This window comes from Eublepharis macularius, chromosome 4, assembly GCF_028583425.1.
Source record: "Eublepharis macularius isolate TG4126 chromosome 4, MPM_Emac_v1.0, whole genome shotgun sequence".
NCBI classification, from domain to species: domain Eukaryota; kingdom Metazoa; phylum Chordata; class Lepidosauria; order Squamata; family Eublepharidae; genus Eublepharis; species Eublepharis macularius.
The window spans coordinates 107124401-107146979 of NC_072793.1; the positions used below are offsets into that span (position 1 = coordinate 107124401).

At 44.3% G+C, this 22579-nt stretch overlaps 1 protein-coding gene across 1 annotated transcript in view; it reads left to right on the plus strand.

The window, feature by feature from the left end:
- Positions 1-12154: 12154 nt before the first annotated feature.
- SLC6A11 (solute carrier family 6 member 11) overlaps positions 12155-22579 on the plus strand; it is a 184891-nt gene continuing 174466 nt past the window's right edge. The window contains exons 1-3 of the mRNA XM_054976982.1: positions 12155-12199; positions 12554-12786; positions 18717-18851. Coding sequence (XP_054832957.1) covers positions 12567-12786; positions 18717-18851 — 355 coding nt within the window. The 5' untranslated portion in view covers positions 12155-12199; positions 12554-12566. The remainder of the gene's footprint in view (positions 12200-12553; positions 12787-18716; positions 18852-22579) is intronic.

A 22579-nucleotide genomic window follows, 5' to 3' on the forward strand; every position in this document is an offset into this window, starting at 1 on the left:
TGCCCCCTGAAATAAATTCCCAAACCAATGGAGCCCGCTGCATCAGAGGAAACCTGCAGGTCACCCTCCAACAACAGCTCCTGTCTCCAAAAAGAAACACCATTGAAACTGCCCAAAAACTGGGACCAAACTTCCAGGTCTTGTCTCATACCTGGAGAAATCCGAATTCTATGATGCGGAAGCCGAAGTGACCTCATCGCATCACAAAGGCGCCTCAGGAAGGCTCTACCTGGTGCCACCACCTTGCATGCAAAGTTAAGGTGACCTACGACTTGCTGAAGCTCCAGTAAGGAAACTTTCCGCTTATCCAATAGAGCCTGCAATCGAGACCGCAACTCCTGAAGCTTTACCAAGGGCAGCCGCGAAGTCTGCTGCTCGGTATCTAATTCTATCCCTAGGAAGGTCAAAACTGTCGTGGGACCCTCCGTCTTTTCGTGCGCTAAGGGAACACCCAACTCGTCAGCTAAGCGTACAAAACCTTCCAACAGGCGGGCACACTGACCAGTGTGCGGGGGCCCAACCAGGATAAAATCATCCAAATAGTGGGCGGAGTCACGGCAGCGCTGCCTGCGACGTAGTGCCCACTCCAAGAACGTACTAAAACGCTCAAACACTGCACAGGAAACAGAGCAACCCATGGGAAGGGCTCTATCCATGTAAAATTTGCCCTCGAAGGCAAACCCCAGCAGTTCAAAGTCGTCGGGGTGAACAGGGAGAAGGCGGAATGCCGACTTGATGTCGCATTTTGCCATCTCAGCGCCCCGACCACAACGTCTGACCACTTTGACCGCCTGGTCAAAGGATGTATAACGCACCGAGCATAACTGCTCGGGAATTGCATCATTGACAGAACCGCCCCTGGGGTAAGACAGGTGGTGAATAAGCCTGAATTCACCCGCTGCCTTCTTAGGCACCACTCCCAGGGGAGAAACCCGCAAACAAGGAACTGGAGGGGAGGGAAAAGGGCCTAAAACCCTACCCTCAACACATTCCTTATGAATCTTTGCCCGCACGACATCCTCCATGCCAGTAACTGAACGCAAATTATCTGACATGAAGGCAGTTCTGGGGCCTTGAAAAGGTATACGAAAACCAAACAAAAAACCTTCTAACAAAAACTGGGCGTCAGCCTTGTTAGGGTAATCGGCCAGCATGGCCTCAAGTACCCTCACTTTTATTGGGCTGGGGCCCTTTACTAGGCCCCTGTTGCCCTGAGGGGCCACCTCCTTTCTTTCCAAACGGCCGCTGCCGTTTACAGGCATTGAGGGCATGCGGACCCCGGCAGGTTGGACACTCATGTCCAAATCGACAGTTTTTACGGTTGCAAACCCCTTTAGAGGTGAACTCAAAGCAAAGCAGCCGGGGCTGAACCGACTGCCCCGCTGAGGCGCGGGAACCGTAAGAACCCTGGGCAACACCCCCAGGAGCCTGTGATGAACGCTGCACAATATGGCCACTATCTGATCTGTCCCCCACGAAAGACTTAGCAGGGGTCATCAGCTGCAACCACAGGTGCTGGTGGACCTGATCCCAAGGCAGAGATGGGTTCAGGGCCGCCCGCATCCGGAATTCTTCGTCATATTGCAGCCAGGCTGCCCCTAAGAATTCCGTATGAGCCCTATAAATAATGTCCATGTACTGGAAAAGTGGGGCAGCCCTCCAGGGCTGCGCCCTAGCTATGACTCCCGCATATATGAAAAAGCCAGGAAGCCAATTATGCCATGTCCTATCTATCTTGCGCCTCTTGATGCGCTCCTTGTCGCGGTCTTCCAGATCTTCTTTATCCTTCTTCTCCAGATCTCTGAAGAGAAGGGTAAAGACATCTACATAATCACCGCGTAGGATCTTCTCTCTAGTGGCCGGGGTAAGATGATCACCTAACGGCATAGCCGTGTCCCCAACTGGGAGGGCCCTGTAAGGCACGGAACCATAATTGGTCCAGGGAACTCCATAATAAGACCCCCATGGTGGGGGAAGACCCATGCCCTGAAACTGTGCCGGGGGGGCACCCAACTAGCCGTGCCGGGCGACTGCCCCGGGATAGCCGTCTGACTCCAATGGCCCCAGTCAGGCAATAAACCAGAACAAGATGGACCAACTGAGGAACTAGTGTGTGCACCTGCAGCATGTGGTGTGCTTTGATGCACCTGACCCCAGGGCCAGGCGCCTGGCTGCTGTGGCCAAGAACACTTACCCTCAGCCTCAGGCGGTTGCACTACCAGCGCCACTTGTCCAGCATCCTGGGTCCAGGTCCCCTCTACCTCCATGGCTCCTGCCTCCGTCACCTCGTCCTCGACGACATGACTAGCCGCAGAAGTAGATGGAGCCGAAGTACCAACCTGAGACGTCCCTTCTAAGGCCGCTAAACGAGAGAGAATATCGTTAAGTGATGCAGTCTTAGACGCAACTCTCACGGGTCTCTTACTTGCCGGTTCAGCTGACTGAGCGGAAGATGCCCGTGCCTGCTCTAAAGCAGCAATCCTCGCTAAAATATCCCGTCTTGCGGGAACATCTGCCTCCTCATCAGATGATAAGGCAGCAGCAGCGCGCTTAAGTGTGCGCTTGGCAGGCTGCTTGCCCTTAGATGCACCTGTACCCTTCTTGGGTCCCATCCTAAATGAATCTCAAAGAAAGAAGCGGTGGCTAAAGACCAAACCCCCAGGGGGCCCCAGAAAACAGCTAAATCAGCTGGAACAGGGCAGGAGGCTAACAGGCCGCCCACAACACCACAGCACAGTGGTGGGATCTGCCCCTGACAAGAACAGATTCACAGCCAAATCACTTAACCACTGTGCCTCCGCTGCTCTAACAATGGCCCCAGCTCAGGAAAACAGCAACCGCACTACCAAAGAGGGGGAATAACAAAGATCCAGCCCAGTAAGTGCCGCCCCAGGCTATTCACAACCCCCAGAGCCCAGAGTGGCTACTTAAAGCACTACCCCCTAAAATGGCCGCCAAGGCAAGGTGCAAAATGGCCGCCGCAAACAGCCGGGCGAAGGCAAAAGCCAGCCGTTTATGCAGGCACGGGACGCCCCCACCAACGTGCGCTAGCCAGCGCCGGGATGGGGGGGGGGGGGCCGAACGGCCCTAAGTCACGGGCACTGAACGGGGAGCCGCAGCAGCAATGGTAGGGGGCAATCCGCACCCACCACCAAATAGCCGCAATTGGGAACGCGGCGGCAAGGAACGAACAGGCGCCGCGTGAAGCGCCGCACCGAAACGCCCGGCCGGATCGCAGCCGCTTCAAACAAACGGCGCAAAGCCGCTCCTCCCCCACAGGCCCGCACTCTGCTCCGATGCAAACTGGAGCAACGGGGGGGGGGCGGCACGCAGGCTCGCCGGCCAGCCCCCGTGCCACTAGAGCCCGCCCGAAGACCAACGCGGTTGGCAGGCGGGCAAAAACGCCCGATATTCCCCCTCCCCGCACAACCACGAGCCGGGCAGTAAACGGCCGGCCGCCGCTAGAAAAGAGGGGAAGCGCTTTCCACCCGACCGCCCTGGCCAACCCTTCACCCAGCCGGGCAGAAAAACCACGCTGGGTCCTGCTGTCCTGAGGTCCGAAGGCCTCGTGCCGGGGAGCAAACGAAACGTGTTGCCTCCACCGAGCACGAGGCAAGACTGAAGCCACGGGGGCGGAGAAGCAGAAAACGCTGCGAGACTCCGCCCCCTAGGCTGAATGCCCGGATGAGGCTAAAGCTGTCTGCCTCAATCCTTGCAGCGGGGCAAATGGCTGCCACCTGCTCAAAAGAGGGGGAAAGCCCCCTAGCAGGGTTGGCAGTATTACTGCCAGTAAAATGCATCTCCAGAGAACCATGCACTATTATATTTTGTTTAATGGAGATTCCTTTAACTAATACTAATACTTTAGATAGTAAATCTTACTTTTTTTCAGATACTATGATAACAAAAAAGTCAGATAAATATCTTGAGGCTGAGGGCAAAAGACAAAACAGGTCCATATTTCCCCTAAAGAAAAATTTATGACAGTTTTTTACACATCTCTAATATAAGCCCATATGGGATGAGATTCGAAGAAAAATGAAGACTGTCTTAGTTCTACAACAGATTAATCACCCTTAGAACAAATACCTACTTACAAAAGCAGCAGTTAAGCATGCACCATATACTAAATATTAAAAATCAAACCCAGCAGTACTTATTTTTAAGATATTATTGACTACAAAAGAACAAAACAATGTTGTTGTTTTTTCATTATGTAGACTGAGTTGGACACGAGCCATTTGGTTATTGCTCTTTGGCTGAAATCCCGATGAAGGTCCTGCCAAAAATCTCACTTACATTGTTACAAATGATTTTAAATAGCCTCATAGATTATTTTTTATTTGGAGCAATTGATTAGATCAATACCATTCATGAAACTCTTATAATTAATGAATTATTTCCTCAATTATTCCATGTTGTGTTACCAGAACTGCTCTTTATTATAAGGGGAAATTAGCTTTAGCAGTCTGTAACTTAAAATTAGCGCGGATCTTAACCTATGTCTACGGAGGTCCCGATTCCAGACACTCTAGTGAGAAAGAGGCAGACTACAAATAGTTTCAATCACGTGTATTTGCTAACAATGTGGCGTAAGCCTGAGCTTGCACATACATACAAGAAAGCATACAAGGTCTAAGAAATACAAAGTCAGAAATATAGAGACTTTCGCATTAGCAGGTTCCCAACGATGGTAGAGGGAATACTCACTTATCCTGAAGCGAAGCAGAGACACAACAGTGAGGTGGCCCAATGCCAGCACTGGGACCACAGACGGACAGCAAGGAATTCTGGATAGGATGGCACGAGCCTGGCTGGGGCAGGACGGGAATGGCACGAGCACCGAGTGGTCTGGGAGACCAGCTTAAATACCCCAAAACGTACCCTGGGGCTGGTGCTGTACTTGGTGGTTCTCACAGATTAAAACAAAGGTTCTAATGGGTTACTGAATGGCTTGGATGGGCCACTTTGGTAATCAGATTGTGATAAGTGACACCTCAGGAAGAGGGGACAAAAGAGGGAGGGGGAAATCCGAGTGAGCTGAAAGGATGTTCCAGTGGACAGGGCTTGTCCTGATGTCATCAGCTCTGGAATGCGGAGGTTTCTTTGAGATGCATTCTCTAAGTGCTTGGGATGGTCGGCACTTAGTTCCTTCTCTGGGCGGCTCCTAAGATATGCAGAGCGGGGCGAGGTACTCTCGCTGCGGACGTGGTGTGCCCGCTTCGCCAAAATGGCTTCCCAAGGCAGGCTTCTTCCCTGGGTCTTCTGGGTGCCTGAGAACATGGATGCCGGCTGGGCATAGCTGGGGCTGGTTTGCAGGCTGCCCGGTAGCGAGGGCAAGCTCGGCGACCGGCTCGCGGGAGGCTCCAGGCGGGAACTGACCAGGGAGCACCTAGCCAGGCTCGCTGGAGGTTTCCCCGGCAGGCGCCCGGCTGCTAGCAGCGGCTTGGGCCCATATGAGGCAGGCTTCCATGGAGGCATGGGGAAACAGCACACAAAACGCAGTCCAAAGCAGGGAACAGGCACGGTCCGTGGCAGATGGCAGTGCAGGCACGGGGCACACTTGTAACACAGTCCAAACACACACTGGGAAGTCCAGATATAGGGCAGGGCAGGGCTGCCCAGAAAGAGAGTCCTTTGTGCAGTTAACCAAACATGGAGTCAGGGAACTACACAGTCTATTGCAGCAGCAAGGCAATTGACACGCAGGCAGGAAACTGACACGTGTATTAACACACACACGTGCAAGGCAGTCTTTGGTGTAGCAGTAAAACAGCAATGCAGGAAACTTTAACACAGTTCATGGCAGGCCTTAAAGCAGGAGAGGGGGCCTACTTGGCAACAGTTGGCAGCACTAGAACCTTAAACTGAAATATATTGATATGGGAACAAGTAGTCCTAGAGATTATAAAAATTTGATTGTATGAAGCAAACATATTTAAAACTAGAAATACTATTTTTTGCTTACATATTGGTAATAAGCATAATTTAAAAAATACTTTTATCCCACTGCTTTTGCCATGAACTTAAGGCAGCTTAAGGAGGAAACCAAAGGATCATGTACTCTTGCAGTTTGTCTCATATAATCCATCCAGATACCTGCAGGAAGTTTACAAATAGGAAAAGTGATTGCTGTCTACCTCGGCTGCTATCCCTCAGCAAATTGTATTCTGCCCTACTTATAGGCAGGAGGTAATCTCTACCAATAGCAGGGTCTCCAACACCAGTGGAAATCACAATCCAGAATCAGGTAACAATTTCAGAGGCAAAGTCTAAGAGTCAGGCAACAAGGCTCCACAAATCAAACCACTGCCAGATGAAGCAACTGGTAGGTTAACTGCAATCAAGTTGATACCGCACTGGCTCTAGCCTCACTATAGACTTATACAGGAACTTCCACTACAGGTAATGCCCACATTAGGCTCCTTTCCACAAGTTTCATCAGTTCTAGTCATGAGGAATAGTAGCCCAGATCCTGCAATGACCCAGGGGTCTTTCCTGGTATTTCCTCAGCAAGGGGTAGCCTCAGGCCACCAAGCACACACTCCTGCATCCACTCCAGGCCTCTGCTCTAGCCCTTTGTCTTCTCTGCTCCTAGGGTCCCTCAGGAGACCATGACAGGTCTGGCAGTGGGCAGGTCCATGCTGGGGTTCTAAGTTTGAAGGCTCTGCTAACTCAAGGGGCAGCGCTATAGGTTTGGGACCTGACTCCTAGAAGAGGTCTGCAAATGTGAGGCTTAGGGGCACGGTCCTCCTCCTCCTCCAATGAGGACTAATCTTCCTACACAATATCAGGGCCATCCATGACATATTCAGAGATGTACTAATTTTGAACATGGAAGTTTTTTTCCTTCACAGTCATGGCATGTAGTCTTTGACAGACCTATCTAACCAGTCCCTTTTGAAGCCACCTAAGTAACTGGTCATCACAATGACTTGTGGCAGTGTATTTTATAAAACGAATGTAAATAATAAATTATTTATATCAAATATGAATATGACAAAACACTCTATTTTTGTCTATACTGGTTCCCTGCTAATCAACTTCATTGAGTGATAACGCGCAGGTACAGAAAGCCTCCATTTTTATAAAAGAAGAGAATTATGATCACATGATCATACTGTGTGCAATACAATGTAATTGCAGAGGAAACAGCCAGGAAGGCTGTCCAATAACTTAATAATGAACTCATTTTGTAGCTCTTGGAAGTCCCTTACACCCAGGCAACCTGTGTGTGTGTTGTAATAGGTGACTCAGCACGCATCGGACATTGGGGGGCACTGCATGTTTCTGTGTGTGTATGGGTTACTTTCTTGATAAGCAAGTTATTTTGGTTTGTCTAAGGTGGGACTGCTTCTCTCTGTCTCCATTGAGAGAGATTCCCTCTCTTTCCTCATGGCTTTCCAAGGAGGAGGATGTACTTTTTCAGAGCTCCTGTCATGAAAGCTTGATCCACATACCCACATACAAGTGGAATGCTTTGGAGGGTGGACTCTATGGTGTTATACCCCATTGAACTTCCTTCCTTCCACCCCAAAAACATGCCCTCCACAGACTCCACTCCTAAACCTCCAGCTGGAAACCCTACTGCAAGACCACAACACATTTCTCTTCACTTAAGGGTTTCCTTTATAATCTGGATCTGGCAATCTCATCTCCTGCCAGTTAAAATCTTCCTTACATTAAGATCAGTACTTCCAGTTTCAATAACTCAGGTATCCTGAGTTTCCAATTCCTTTACTAGCATGGAAAATAAAGAGAGCTTCACTGGCCCCAATATTCTAAGCTGAAACATTTGTTTCCTGGACCTTCTTTCAATTCTAATAGGAGAAAATTCTCCTTCAGGACAGGTAGACTATAACAAACTTTTCTGGCTCCAGTTGGGAGTCAGTGTCGTGTAGAGGTTAGAGTGTCAGGCTAGGATCTGGGACACCGCAGTTTAAATCCCCGCTCGAGCAAGGAAACTCACTGGGTGACCTAGGGCCAATCACACACTCTCAGACTAACCTACCTCACAGGCTTGTTGTGAGGGTAAAATGTAGGAGAGAAGAATTATGTAAACTGCTTTGGGTCCCCATTACAGAGAAAGATGTGGTATAAATGAAGTAAATAAAACAAACAAATAAATCACCTTTCCTTTTTGGACCTGAAATTCTACATTTCTCCTTCTTTCTTTCTGTTCCTTAGTGACAGCCCTTCAACTTCCCTCCTGAGCAGCTGGCTCTTGCACCCTTTTCAGTCAGGATCTCCTTCCATCCTCCCTCTCTATACCTATCCTATGATCTTTCATGTTTCTTCAGGGACATGCACACACCAGTTCCACTTCCTACGTGGTTGGACACATTGAATGTTATTTCTGTTATGTTTGGACTGCAATAAGTAAATGGCTACGGTGTTCTATCATTTAACTGCTCAGAATTGCCAGATGTAGAATTATTCTTGTACTTGACTGCTTCAAACTGATCTCAACTTGAAAACGTCTGATTAAGTATCTGCCTCCCTTCCTTTCCCTTTGAAGGGTATGTTAAGCTAAGCTATGTCTGTGTATAAAAGAACTTCTTGGAGCAATGGTCCAATGTCAATTGCATGTGCTGTGATGCCTCATATGGGCACACTTTTTGGAAACAGATTTTACAATGTAGGCAATCTCTACAAACATTTATGGCTTGGAATCTGAATGTCTGTGGGGTTAAACGAATAAATGAACTATCATTTGTCATGTTAACCCTCTAGAAACTCATCTCGTTGCCCTACACTGATTGGAAAAGGTTTTGAGTCTGTGGGTTGCACAGCCAGGAACTCTAGAGGCAACAGCGTATCCGCACTCCTGAAGACTGCCCCTATGGGAGTAGTGTGACCACTCTTAAGAAGTCATCTCATTGACTAAAATTGACTTAGATCCTCAAGAGTGGATTACGTTTGGCTTACACAGGCACAGGAAAAAAGTGAACTGCAGAGCCATCCTCCATGCATGATCAGCTTCCAAAAATGAGCTCAAAGCTGCTGTCCGTAGATAAGAAGGCAACACATAACAAGGCAACAGAGACTGGGTCCATTTTAGCCTCATACCCAAGCAGCCACTACACAGATACATGGACGACAGTAATGAAACAATGAACAATAACATCTTGCCTTTGTTGTATTGGTATTCATTCTATGAGAGAGAGAGAGAGAGAGAGAGAGAGAGAGAGAGAGAGAGAGAGAGAGAGAAGTCACCTACCAATGAGATTTTTTAGTCAACTTTATTTTAAAAATTACCTTAAACTGGCAAGGCAAAAAACATGTCATTGAATAGTTACAATTCTTCATTTTACGCGTGGAATAGTTATTTACAATGTGAATCACAGAGTATCCAATGATCCCCCTCCCCAGCTGACATGCCTGAACAATAATAGGATGTTGGCTGGAGGTAGTCTGGATGGGTTCTTAGAGACCAACTGCAAGTCTTGAGGAGAAGGGGAGGTGTACTTTCATGTCACAGCTCACCAAAGCATGCCATGAATTCAAAACTATTTCCTAGTAGTTCAGAGTGATGAGACAAGTTCTTACAGGGGTCATATAAGCCCCTTGCATGATCTCTTGGGGGCAGTGGTGCAGTACAGTTTGGGTTAGTCTTCCTTTCCAACTGTGCATCCTACAAACTTGAAACCTATTTCTGTTCGTCTAAGACAAGCAGATGCACTCATAGAGACCCCTTAGGAAGTCTCTTGGGGAACAATGAAGGCTACTGGAGAGGTTTAGCCTCACTTCCCACTTGTCCAACTTGAAAGCTATTCCTTTCTGGTCCAGGATGATTGGGAGAGTTTATACAGAGGTCACACAGCCCACCATAGACTCTCAGAGTTGAGGTGCTATCATCCTCAGTTTTTTACTTGAGCATTCCACCTACTTGATACCCTTTCCTTTTGGTCCATGATGATGGGGCAAGTTAATACAGGTGGTCGCACAGCCCCCCTTATGAGACTCTTTGGGATGGTGGGAGGGTGCTATCACCTCCCCCCTCGTATCACATTATTTGTGATCTAACAATCAAAACGTAGTCCCACAGCTGCAGCATGCCACTGTGCACTTGATAAATCTGTTTTTGCTATCTGCTAGGGACTGAAAACAGGTTTGTGTGTAATAATAGTAAGAGTAATAACAATAACAACAACATTGGATTTATATACCACCCTTCAGGACAACTTAATACCCACTCAGAGCAGTTTACAAAGTATGTTACCCACAACAATCACCATGTGAGGTGGGGAGGGAGGGGTGAGAGAGCTCCTAGAAGCTGTGACTGACTCAAGGTCACCCAGCTGGCTTCAAGTGGAGGGGTGGGAAATCTCCAGATTAGAGTCCCGCTGCTCTTAGTCACTACATCAAAAACATAGGAGTTACAAAAATATCCGTCTGGTCACATCACATGACTAGTGAACTGTGTTTGCTCTTGTAGGTCACAAACTGTTTAGGCTTGTCATCTGATATGTTTTGGGGGGACTCCAGTCTTTATTTTCTGCTCAAGAAGGTATCAGTGCTGAATGCTATGATGTAGAAGTCCTCCATTGTGCAGAAACACCACAGAAAGAGCTTTTAGGGACGGATAGTAGCAGACTGGGATGATGGCCACCCCATGCTCCTAGCACAAGATGTGACATACTTATATTAAATTAGATGGATCAATGGCCTCACAAGGCTGCAGCTTCATCTGGAGATGTGGTTACATCCCAACCCCCTGCTTAACAGACTGTGGTTTACTTTATAGGGGACAGGGAAGCATGTGCTCTGGTGTTTTTATATGATAAAACTGTGTATAAGGCCTGGGTCAGTGACCAACAGAATTACTGGACAGTGTTAGAAAAAAGCCTATTCAATTAACAGGTAAGTTTCACACTTTCCTAATTTGAGGACAAATGGCTCATACTCAAGATTGTAACACATGCATCCCATATTCTCACAACTGGTGATTAAATACGAAAGAGATCCTCCCCAGGGGTATTCTGCATCTGCTATTTCAATACATACTTACAGGTGAAGCAGGAATTCCAATCCATATTAGTGACACTAACAACGTAAACAGGGTGTGATGGTTCCCGGAGATTATATAAAACAGGCTGTAGGTACACACTCAGCATATTTTCAGATATATATCTAAAACCTTTTGTACTTACCTATAAATGTAGTATCTGACAGCCTTGTATTTGTGGACAGGGGTCTCCCAGAGTCATCTAGGATCAGTGACTGGCAGCAACTCCTTGTTGTGCCTCACACTGTGTAAAGTGGGCTGGGTAAGGAAGATGAATTCCTTCACAGATTACTTTATATAGAAGTACTTCATTACACAGGCTATCACCTCTCACAGAACATAAGGGACATTCCTTGTTTTCAGTTATTCCTCTCCACAAAGAGCACAAGTACATCCCACCCCCGCCAGTGTATTCCAATACTGGTATTTATTTCAGAGCTCACCTTTTCCAAAATCCTAATGTGCAATTCTGCTCTTGGTTTTACAACTCTGTGGGGAGGTCTTGCGTCACTGGCCTTTGGCTTTCTCACGCCATGCCTACTGGCCCTCGGAGGGCGTTTGGCAGAGGCAACATAAGGGCACTTGCCTTCTTGCCACAGCCTCGGCAATGACAGAGCTCTCCTGCTCCTCTGCCCTCCCTCTCCACGGCGTCCCTGGGCTTCCTTTGGCTTCTCTTGTCAATCTGGCCACGGGCTAGTGCTTGTGCCCTCCTCTTTCAACTTGAAGATACCAAAAAGGTGGAAACGGGAAGGGTATGGCAGGCGCGGGAGGAGAGGCTTGTCTTGCACGCTCGTTTCTTAGGGCTGGGATGTTCTGCTGCTGCCGGAGGGAGGGGGCAGGAAGGCGGTGGGACAGACTGAGGTGGGTGGAGGGGGCGGGTGTTATTCGTTCGGCACAAGCCGAGCAGTTGCAAATTTTCCTCCGCTGTGAGACTTGCCGGGAGCATCCCAGCCTTTCTAGACAGGCAGCAACAGCGGGCAGGGAGAAGACAAGACGTCCCTGCCTATCACAAGCCTTCCCTGCGTTGCTGTTGCCGCCTGCGCTGCCGGGGGCCTGCCTCTTCTGCACTCCCCCTCCCCAGCTCTCAGTGCAACAGGGCGAGTAGTGGCAGTCCTAAGGAACCCGTTCAGAAGCAGGCCCCGAACTCGCACCGACCCTCTCCCTTTCTCGGCGGCACAGGCAGCGCCCTGGGTGAGTAGGGGCAGAATCCGGGATCCTTCCCACCTTGTCTGTTGATGTTGGAAAGATGCATGAGGCTGCAGGGCAGTCCCAGAATGGCTTGACTGGTGTGCAGTGCTGACGTTCCTGCTCGTGGAAAGATTTTGAGACAGGGTGCACTGTTCCTCTTCTCAGTTTCTACTTGCTACTAGTAAATAATCACATCATCACCAGTTGTCTGTGTGATCTTGCAAAGTTTGCATCTCTTGCACTTGTAGCCTTTTATGAAACGCAAGAAGTGCAATTAGGTGTTACTGTCAGAGTGTAAAGGAATTTCCACATCTTTATCTTCCTTACTACTTCCTCCCGCTTCTAATTTTTTTTCAGGTTGGAAAGAGTAATGACAGCTGAAAAAACTATTCCTATAATTAATGGCAAACCTGAGGATGCTCTGGACCCTGAAGCCTCAAGTACCAATTTGGTCCACAGCAACGATAAGAAAGTGCATGAAAGAGGCCACTGGAATAATAAGGTTGAATTTGTACTTTCTGTGGCAGGGGAAATTATTGGGTTGGGAAATGTGTGGCGGTTCCCGTATCTCTGCTACAAGAATGGAGGAGGTAAGATGATATCTTATATAGCTTCATAATTTAAGCATGTTGGATAAACTGCTAGGAACCATGTGGTGAATTGCTTGATTTAAGAACAGCTATTTTTTCAAGGGGTTTTTGGACTCAGTCATGATATGTGGGTCTGATCTACCAACCATTCAATCTGTGGTACATGAATTCTAATTAGGTTAAATATATCATCTTCAAGAACAGTTATGAGTACACTGACTTAACTGGTTGTAAATCACATCAAGCATTGATTCATGTAACCTTTCTGAAAGCATTTTTCTGCTTTTTATAATTAACAGATTGGTTTTGTCCCAAGCATGAGGTTTCTGTTCTTAAAGTTTGTTATTGGTGAATATTATAGATTTTAGACAAAGTGCAGATGAGTAACTCTTTCAGCTGCTCTAGCAAAAACAGCCTTAAAGACTAATACATTTATTATGGTCAGGAGTTTTTGGAGGCAAGGCCTTTCTTCATCAGATAAATAAAATGGGCAGTGAAGATGTAATATTAACTGGATGTATATATACTTGCATAATCTTTGATGAGAATGGCATACATGTGATGGAGTATAGTCTTGACTATGCAGAAACCCTTGCCACAATAAATGTGTTATACTTTTTAAAAGGTTCCACGGGATGCTTTATTATTACAGCCTTGGGTACTTTTTCACAGAGTTTTCATACTGGCATCTGAAATGTTCCCTACTCTTACAGAGATACATATTCAGTACTTGAACTCACACCTATATCAGTTGTAGTTTAATATTTATGAACCAGGTGGGCTTCACTCTCATTGCTATGGAATGTTATAATCAGCAGCTTTAAATGGTTTTTAAAAGAAATTATTCATTCAGCACAGACAGCCACGATAGCCACAAGTTTAACCACAGGGTTAAGTACTGATGTCAGTGGATTTAATTAAACAGTCCTGTGTGGGATTGTGACCATTATGTCCACTGGAAACCTCTGAATACAAAATGCTTGGAACTCTCTGCATCAGTTGGATGATGTATCTTGCTTTGCTTATTGGTGATAAAAGTCAGGATTCTAAAAGCAACTTTAGGTAATCTCAGGGATGTGTAGGATTTTCCATATTTTTCTTGGAAAACCAAATCCTCATGCTCTAGCAACAAATGCTTTTGAAACTCTGTTATGTTTGTGTAGTGTTTTGTAGCACTGGGTGGGAGTAGTGATAAAAAGGATGGTTGAAACACAAGAAACACAAGGCAAGGCTCTTTAGGGTGTATGGCACTAGTTGTTTGAATCTTTGGATTTGGGCCAGAATGCTATGCTTGATGGGCCACTCTACAGATGCAATGAAGGCAATTCTTGCATTCCTTGGAAATGGATTAAATGAGCGAGGAAGACAAAGCTGGTTATTGTAAGCAAAAGTGGGAGCATATGGTTGCAAACTCAAATTATGCATAAATTATCTGGCCACATAAAGTAATGTAACTTAAAACATAAAAAAGAATGTAATTCAAAATATGAAATGTCAGAACATTCTGAGGTATTTACAGAATACCTCAGAATACTTTTCTTGTACTTTTACAAAGTATGTAAGTCCTCTTAAGATGCAAAGGAGAGGCAGGGTATAGATATTTTAATAAATATGAAGGCTGACAGAATAAATACGTCCTGCATAGTATAGCCATGGTAAAAAAAAAGACAACTTTTAGAAATTTTGTATATATATTTGCAATATGGCTTGTTTTCACGCCTCAAGGTGAGAAAATTTGAACATAGTGGAACTTAGTTGTGAATAAATATTTTATAGTGAAATAATCATTGGACTCGCTTCACATGCCCAAAAGAGGTTTGAATTTGTGATTTTTGAAGAGCACATGTGACAAACAGCTCTTGAAATGGTTTGAGGACCCTTCTAACTGAAGGGGAAAAGTTTGTTTGTTTGTTTTTTAAAAAAAGCTCACCAGAGACTTGTACACTGGTGTTTTAGATCTGGCCCAAGGCACTTGTAAAATTTATATTCAATAAGTCACATACTGTCCAAATGGATGGGTGTTGTAACATAAAGAAAATAGCATATTAGCATGTGTGAAAAGAAGCACAGAAAGAGCTATTCTTCACTATGTTTTTTTTCTGCCAAGACTACTGGGTCAAAATAATCTTTCTTGTTTTTGAGTTAACAAACACCAAAATGAATTTGGCCTGTTTGACGTGCTACATTTCTAAGAAGCACAGTGTGTAGGTGTGTTTGCTTTTCTTTATTGTCTTCTGTTGCTACACAGTGGCAAGAAAGAAAGATGAAAAGAACTCTTCTGCTTTTAACTGTGATGCTGGTTTATAATGACTGGTCCTGCTGTTCATGTTTTGATGATGATGATGATGATGATGATGATGATGATGATGATGATGGGATGGTAAAGAAGTGGGAACATGTTATCTGTATGGTAGGTGACCACACAATCTCTGTCCACTCATTGGAAGGTTAAGCTTGTCAGGACAAAAAGTAAACAAGGAATAACATGCTAAACACAGAGAAATACTTTTATGTATTTGGCTATATATGCTTAGTAATGCATACTTTGGCATGTTATTAGTAAACTCTTAATTTAAGGGTGAAGACCTCTGGTATATCCTACTATTTCCCTTAGCTATGTATAGAACCTCCAAATGAAAATATTTTCCTCTGGAAGAAGGCTCCGTATGTAGATATATGGGACAGTAGGATACAACTCTTTCTCTCCATTAGCATTGTTCAGATCTGCCACATTTTTATTCTTCTAAGGACTCTGGGCAGAATACCTAGTTCTCCCTTATGTGTTTATTATTCATTTCTTCCAGCATTTTATCTTCACAACAATCATTTGAGAATGATAAATCACAGTTCAGTCATAATAAGAGTCACATCCTTCTAAATAGTTTAATAAAATAAATAAATAATAAATAAATTTTAATGGATATTGTGAAAGTATGTTTATTGTTTTTAATAAACATAAACATAATTGTGTGACACTGAGAGATCTCTGTCTTTTGGTGCTACACCTCTGAAGATGCCAGCCACAGCTGCTGGCGAAACGTCAGGAACTACAATGCCAAGACCACGGCAATACAGCCCGGAAAACCCACAACAACCATAAATATAGGGAACATTCATATTTAAAGTATTTTAGAATATGTAGTTCTTTGGACCTGTTAATGTGTTCGGATTTATATTCTCCATGCTGAATACTATGTTATTGTGCAAGTAGTGCCTTTGATTGTTAGCAGAATTCTCTTAGGAGCTGACAAATGCACTTTACCTTCATATGGCAACAGATTCTTGCCTGGATGATAATTTTTAGGACTACTTACCAGGTGGAGCATGGCTGCCTTCACGATCCTGTTTCACATATGTGGAGGGGATTTGGAACTTGCTACTTGATGGTTAAATTTGAGTGCAATACATATTGTGGGCCAGGAAGGCATCAGTCCCTATAGGTGGTTACCTCCAGCCCTAAATTAATAGCTCAACTGGAATTCAAATTTAAGTGAAAGAAAGATTTGCACAAATGCTAGTTTTTCTTATGGGAAGTGTTAGGAAGTTTGTTTCTTAAAGTATTGTAGTATCAACAATAGTGACTAGAATTTTTTAGTATTCTAGTCACTATTTAGTATAGTGACTAGAATTTTTTAGTATTTAGCAAAGTTATCTTTGCTCCGCTATTCTGTTGCTGTGGAGTGAAGATTTTCTGCTTATCCCTGCATGCATAACATTTTGTCACTGCTTTCCTGAGTGTTGTATTTCTATTTGTATTTGTAGATAGTTAGGTGGGAAGTTAAAACGACTGTCTATTACTGAAACTATTCATGTGCATTCTCTACATGCATCCTTAGCATCCTTTGTTTTATAAAAGGATTCTTCAGTTACATGCATGTGCATACCACCTCTGTGAACTTTTTTTAATTGAGGCAAATTTTAAATTGAAGGGAACTATGTAAGCTGCTTTGGGTCCCCACTAGGGAGAAAGGCAGGATATAAATGAACTTAAAATATCACTCTCTTCCTTGTCCCTGCCCCTTCCAGTGAGGTCCTCTCTCTCAGTGGTATGCTACCCCAGCTGGAAGACTGAGGTTGGGAAGTACGTGTCCTTATCCTTTTCCAATGTCCCTGCAAGGCAGGATGCTGGAAGGTTTCTTTGTCGCTTACCACCACCCCTGAATATTTGCTCCCCCCGTACCTAGGGACCTCCTCTTGTGACTGAGCAGTTGTCCCAAAAGATACATTGTAGCACTGATCAGTGGTTAGAGCATACAAGAGCAATTGAAGCTATGCTCCTGAACTAAAATAATTACTACAAAAACACAACTTTATGTTAATACAGGCACAAGAGTAAGGTACAGGCTAAGGAACAATAAAGAGTCAAAGAATGGTTACTAGTTAAGGAGAATTTACAGCTTCTTCATGTCAGCTGCAACCTGGATGCTGATGGGTAGGTGTATCATAGCCAACTGCAAGCCCATGCTGACGCATGCACACCCACATACCAAGGCTGCCATTCTCCTGGTCCAACAGAAAGGCATCACCAAATCAGAGAAATGGTAATGTTTTCACACTGGACTGTAAAGAGCAGCTATCTCGAGTTTCAGGTCGGTTTCCCAGCCTGTTGAAAGACTCCACTTTGTCTCTCAATCACCATAAATGCTATCTCCTCCAGATGCTCTTGTCCTACTTCATTTCATGAAAAAAATAAAAATAAAAATATCCTTTCATAAGTTCATGACATAAATGAAAATAAAAACATATTTCAACCAAACCCCTTATATATCACAGAAGAACAAAGTTAACTTCAGAGAAAGTAACGTATAACTATACACAAAATGGGGGGAAACTCCTCAAACATCAACATGTGAAAGAAAGTTTTATAGTACAAAACAATCACCTCTTGAAAACTACCCATATTTTATAGCTTTACACTGTACTCCAAAACAGTGTTATATCTTCTAAGCCAATCAAATACAGTGGACTTGGAAAGTTAGGACAGTGGACTGCACTATTAAAGTACATCAGTGACACCTGGTATCATGAAATTGGAAAACGGAAACAAAAAGTAAAACCATTAACTAAAAGAAGAATAGCCATGAAAATCTGTACCTTAAGGGAATGCCTATGTTACCAGCAATTCATAATACAGATACTCTATCAACTACATGGGGAATATGTGGTAGGATTCTTATCACTCACTGAAGACCCCAACTTTTACCATATGTAAGAATAGTTCCAGGCATAAAAAATAGACATAGGCAGCAATATCACGTATGTTATAACAGATGACTAAATAATCATATGCTGGAAAAACACTACATGGTAAGCTAGTTGTCTGTATACTCTCCCAAATGGAGTCTTATTTATGATCTAAATATCGTAATTCAATACAGTACAATAACTTCTGTGTTGATGAATTTGTGCCTTACTACAGCATAGTCTGTCCCTATAGCAAAATTCAGTGCTAATAAGGTGGCAGAGGACTGAAGTATAGAATAGATGGCACCACTTTGGATTGCAACACTGGGTTTTTCAGAACTCCCCTAAATTAGTAATTTGCTGTAAGTGACAGGATAGCACAACATTTATAGGGTTAATCTAGAACTTTCCTTTCAGATAGGCTAGTTATTTGTTTGCAAGGAGTTTAACATGGGAAGCCATTAAAAATGTGAGCTTACCACCTGTAATCTAAAGTGGTATAGTCAATTCTGCCACTGCATTGTGCTGCAGGTGTAGACCAGGCCTGCAACAACATTAAAGACCAGATTCTTTAGTTGTATAGATATTCCTTTACCATCGGTGATGCTATTCATAAGTAAGTGTGCTGTCTGCATGTGAAGTCGTGCTGCATACAGTAGTCTTATATTATGAATGCATAGAAATTTGATTACATCTATCTTTAATGAACCAGCTGTGACTAATCTGTATGCAATATTTGTTTTTAGGTGCTTTTCTCATACCTTACGTGGTTTTCTTTATTTGCTGCGGAATACCAGTCTTTTTCCTGGAGACTGCCTTGGGACAGTTCACTAGCGAAGGTGGAATTACATGCTGGAGAAAAGTTTGTCCATTGTTTGAAGGTATACATTAAGTTTCTCTTCCATTTTTGGTTTAACATATTTGTATATGCTTTTAAAGAACATATTTGTTACAATTTTGTGAACTGAATGAATTTTTATTGTTTCTATCAACAGCTAGTATTTGTTTTGTTTTATATACTTCATTTATTCATTGCATTTCTCCCCAGTGGGATCCGAAAGCAGCTTATATCATTTTCTTCTCCTCCATTTTATCCCCACAATAACCCTGTGGGGTAGGTTATAATGAGAGTGTATGACTGGCCCAAGGCCACCCAATAAGCTTCTTTGGAAGAGTGGGGATTTGAACCTGAATCTCCCAGATCCTAGTTCCACACTCTGATAATTACACCATACTGGACACAATCATGTTATGGAATGTCCATGTAGTGGCATGCCTTTCTTATTGATTTAATTGCAGCATTAAGAACATAAGAACATAAGCAAAGCCATGTTGGATCAGGCCAGTGGCCCATCCAGTCCAACATTCTGTCACACACAGTGGCTAGAAATCCAGTGCCATCTAAAGGACTGTCAGTGAGGCCAGGACACCAGAAGCCCTCCCACTGCCTTCCTTCCAGCACCAAGACAACAGAGCACCACCTCCCCACAAAGAGAATACCATCTATCTCCTGTGGCTAATAGCCACTGATGGACCTCTGCTCCATATATTTGTCCAGTCCCCTCTTGAAGCTGGCAATGCTTGTAGCTGCCACCACCTCCTGTGGCAACGAATTCCATGTGTTTATCACCCTTTGTGTAAAGTAGTATTTTCTTCTATCTGTTCTAACCCAACTGCTCAATAATTTCATAGAGTGCCCACGAGTTCTTGTATTGTGAGAAAGGGAGAAAAACACATCTTTCTCTACCTTCTCTAACCCGTGCATTATCTTGTAAACCTCTATCATGTCTCCCCTCAGTCGTCTTTTCTCCAGGCTAAAGAGCCCCAAGCGCCTCAATCTTTCCTCATAGGGAAAGTGTTCCAACCCTTTAATCATTTTAGTTGCCCTTCTCTGTACTTTTTCCAGTGCTATGATATCTTTTTTAAGGTGTGGCGACCAGAACTGTACACAGTACTCCAAATGAGGCCTCACCATCGATTTATACAGAGGCATTATGATACCGGCTGATTTGTTTTCAATCCCTTTCCTAATAACCCCTAGCATAGCATTAGCTTTTTTTATGGCAGTCGCACACTGTGCTGACGTTTTTAGTGAGTTATCTATCATGACTCCAAGATCTCTCTCTTGGTCAGTCTCCGCCAGTTCAGACCCCATCAACTTGTATTTATATTTTGGATTTTTGGTTCCAATGTGCATTACTTTGCACTTGGCTACATTGAACCTCATTTGCCACATGGATGCCCACTCTTCTAGCCTCGACAGATCCCTTTGGAGTGCCTCACAATCCTCTCTGGCTTTCACCACCCTGAACAATTTCGTGTCATCTGCAAATTTAGCCACTTCACTGCTTAATCCCAATTCCAAATCATCAATAAACAAGTTAAAAAGCATTGGACCCAATACCGACCCCTGTGGCACCCCACTGCTCACCACCCTCCACTGTGAGAAGTGCCCGTTTATACTCACTCTCTGTTTCCTATTAATTAGCCAGTTTTCGATCCACAAGAGGACTTGGCCCTTTATCCCATAGCTACTGAGCTTACTTAGGAGCCTTTGATGAGGAACTTTGTCAAAAGCTTTCTGGAAGTCAAGATAAACAATATCTATCGGGTCTCCCTTGTCCACTTGTTTGTTCACTCCCTCAAAGAACTCTAACAGATTGGTGAGACAAGATCTTCCCTTACAGAACCCATGCTGAGTTTTCCTCATCAGCTTTTGGTCATCAATGTGCCCACTAATTTTATTTTTGATAATAGTTTCCACCAACTTACCCAGTATTGACGTCAGGCTGACTGGCCTGTAATTTCCCGGATCTCCCCTGGAACCTTTTTTAAAGATGGGGACAACATTAGCTACCTTCCAGTCCTCAGGAACAGATGCAGAGTTTAATGACAGATTACATATTTTTGTGAGGAGATCTACAAGTTCACACTTGAGTTCTTTCAGAACTCTTGGATGTATGCCATCTGGGCCCGGTGATTTATCAGTTTTTAAATTATCTAGCAGTCGCATAACCTCCTCTCTCGTCACCTCAATGCGACTCAGGTCTTTCAAAACCCCTCCCAAAGTCAGTGCTTCCAGAGTGGGCATGCACTTCTTATCTTCCACAGTGAAGACAGAAGCAAAGAACGCATTCAGCTTCTCGGCCATTTCCCTATCACCCTTTAGTAATCCTTTTACGCCTTGGTCATCCAAGGGCCCCACTGCCTCCCTAGCTGGTTTCCTACTTCTAATATATTTAAAGAATTGTTTATTGTTTTTCTTTATGTTCTTTGCAATATGCTCCTCATATTCCCTTTTTGCCTGTCTGATCACAGACTTGCACTTTTTTTGCCACAGCTTATGCTCCTTTTTATCAACCTCACTCCGACTAGTTTTCCACTGCCTAAAAGAATCCTTTTTACCTTTTACAGCTTCTATTACATTGCTTGTTAACCATGCTGGCCTTTTCCTAAACCTATTTGTGCCTTTCCTAACCAGCGGTATATATTTAATTTGAGCTTCCAGGATTGTAGTTTTAAATAGTCTCCAAGATTCCCCAAGTGTTTTGACCTTTTTTACTTTCCCTTTCAGTTTCTTCTTCACGTACCCCCTCATCTCAGAAAAGTTACCCCTTTTGAAGTTAAACATGGCTGTGTTGGTCTTATTTGGCAATTTCCTATTTATACATATGTTGTACTCAATAACATTACGGTCACTGTTCCCAAGTGGTGCAATCACATTTACATCTCTCACCAGGTCTTCAGCATTACTGAGGACCAAATCCAGGATCACCTCTCCCCTAGTAGGTTCTGTAACCATCTGTTCCATAGCACAGTCATTGAGACAGTCTAGAAACTCACTTTCTCTCCCCCGATTCGAACACCCATTGGCCCAGTCAATGTGTGGGTAGTTAAAATCACCCATTACAACACAGTTTTTTTGTTTAGCAGCCATCTTTAATCCTGTCATCATTTTATAATCCTCCTCTATTTTCTGATCTGGAGGGCGATAACAAACTCCCACAGTTAAGTTTCCATTTGGGCCCGTAATTTCAACCCATAGCATTTCCAGAAGCGAATCTAATTCAGTTACCTTCTCAATCTTACTGGAATGTATACCTTCTCTGACATATAGAGCCACCCCACCACCAACCCTTCCCTCCCTATCCTTCCGATATAATTTATATCCAGGAATCACCGTGTCCCACTGATTTTCCTCATCCCACCAAGTTTCTGATATGCCCACAATGTCTATGGATTCGCCCAACACTAAACATTCCAGCTCCCCAATTTTACCTCGGACACTTCTAGCATTTGTATATAAACACCTGTAACTTCCCCGGCACACCTTGCCTCGAGACGTAGTTAGGTCATCTGCACTGTTTGTCTCCATCTCAGTTGACAACTCTAATCTATCTCCCTGTAGAAGTGTTATACCTAGCCCTTCATCTCTCTGAGATGAACCATCCTGAACCAGAGACACTTTATCTCTTGTCGGCTTTCCCCTAGCATTTAGTTTAAAAACTGCTCTGCCACCTTTTTGATTTTAAGTGCCAGCAGCCGGGTTCCTTCTCGGGACAAGTGGAGACCGTCTCTCTTGTACAGCTCCCGCTTGTCCCAAAAAGAA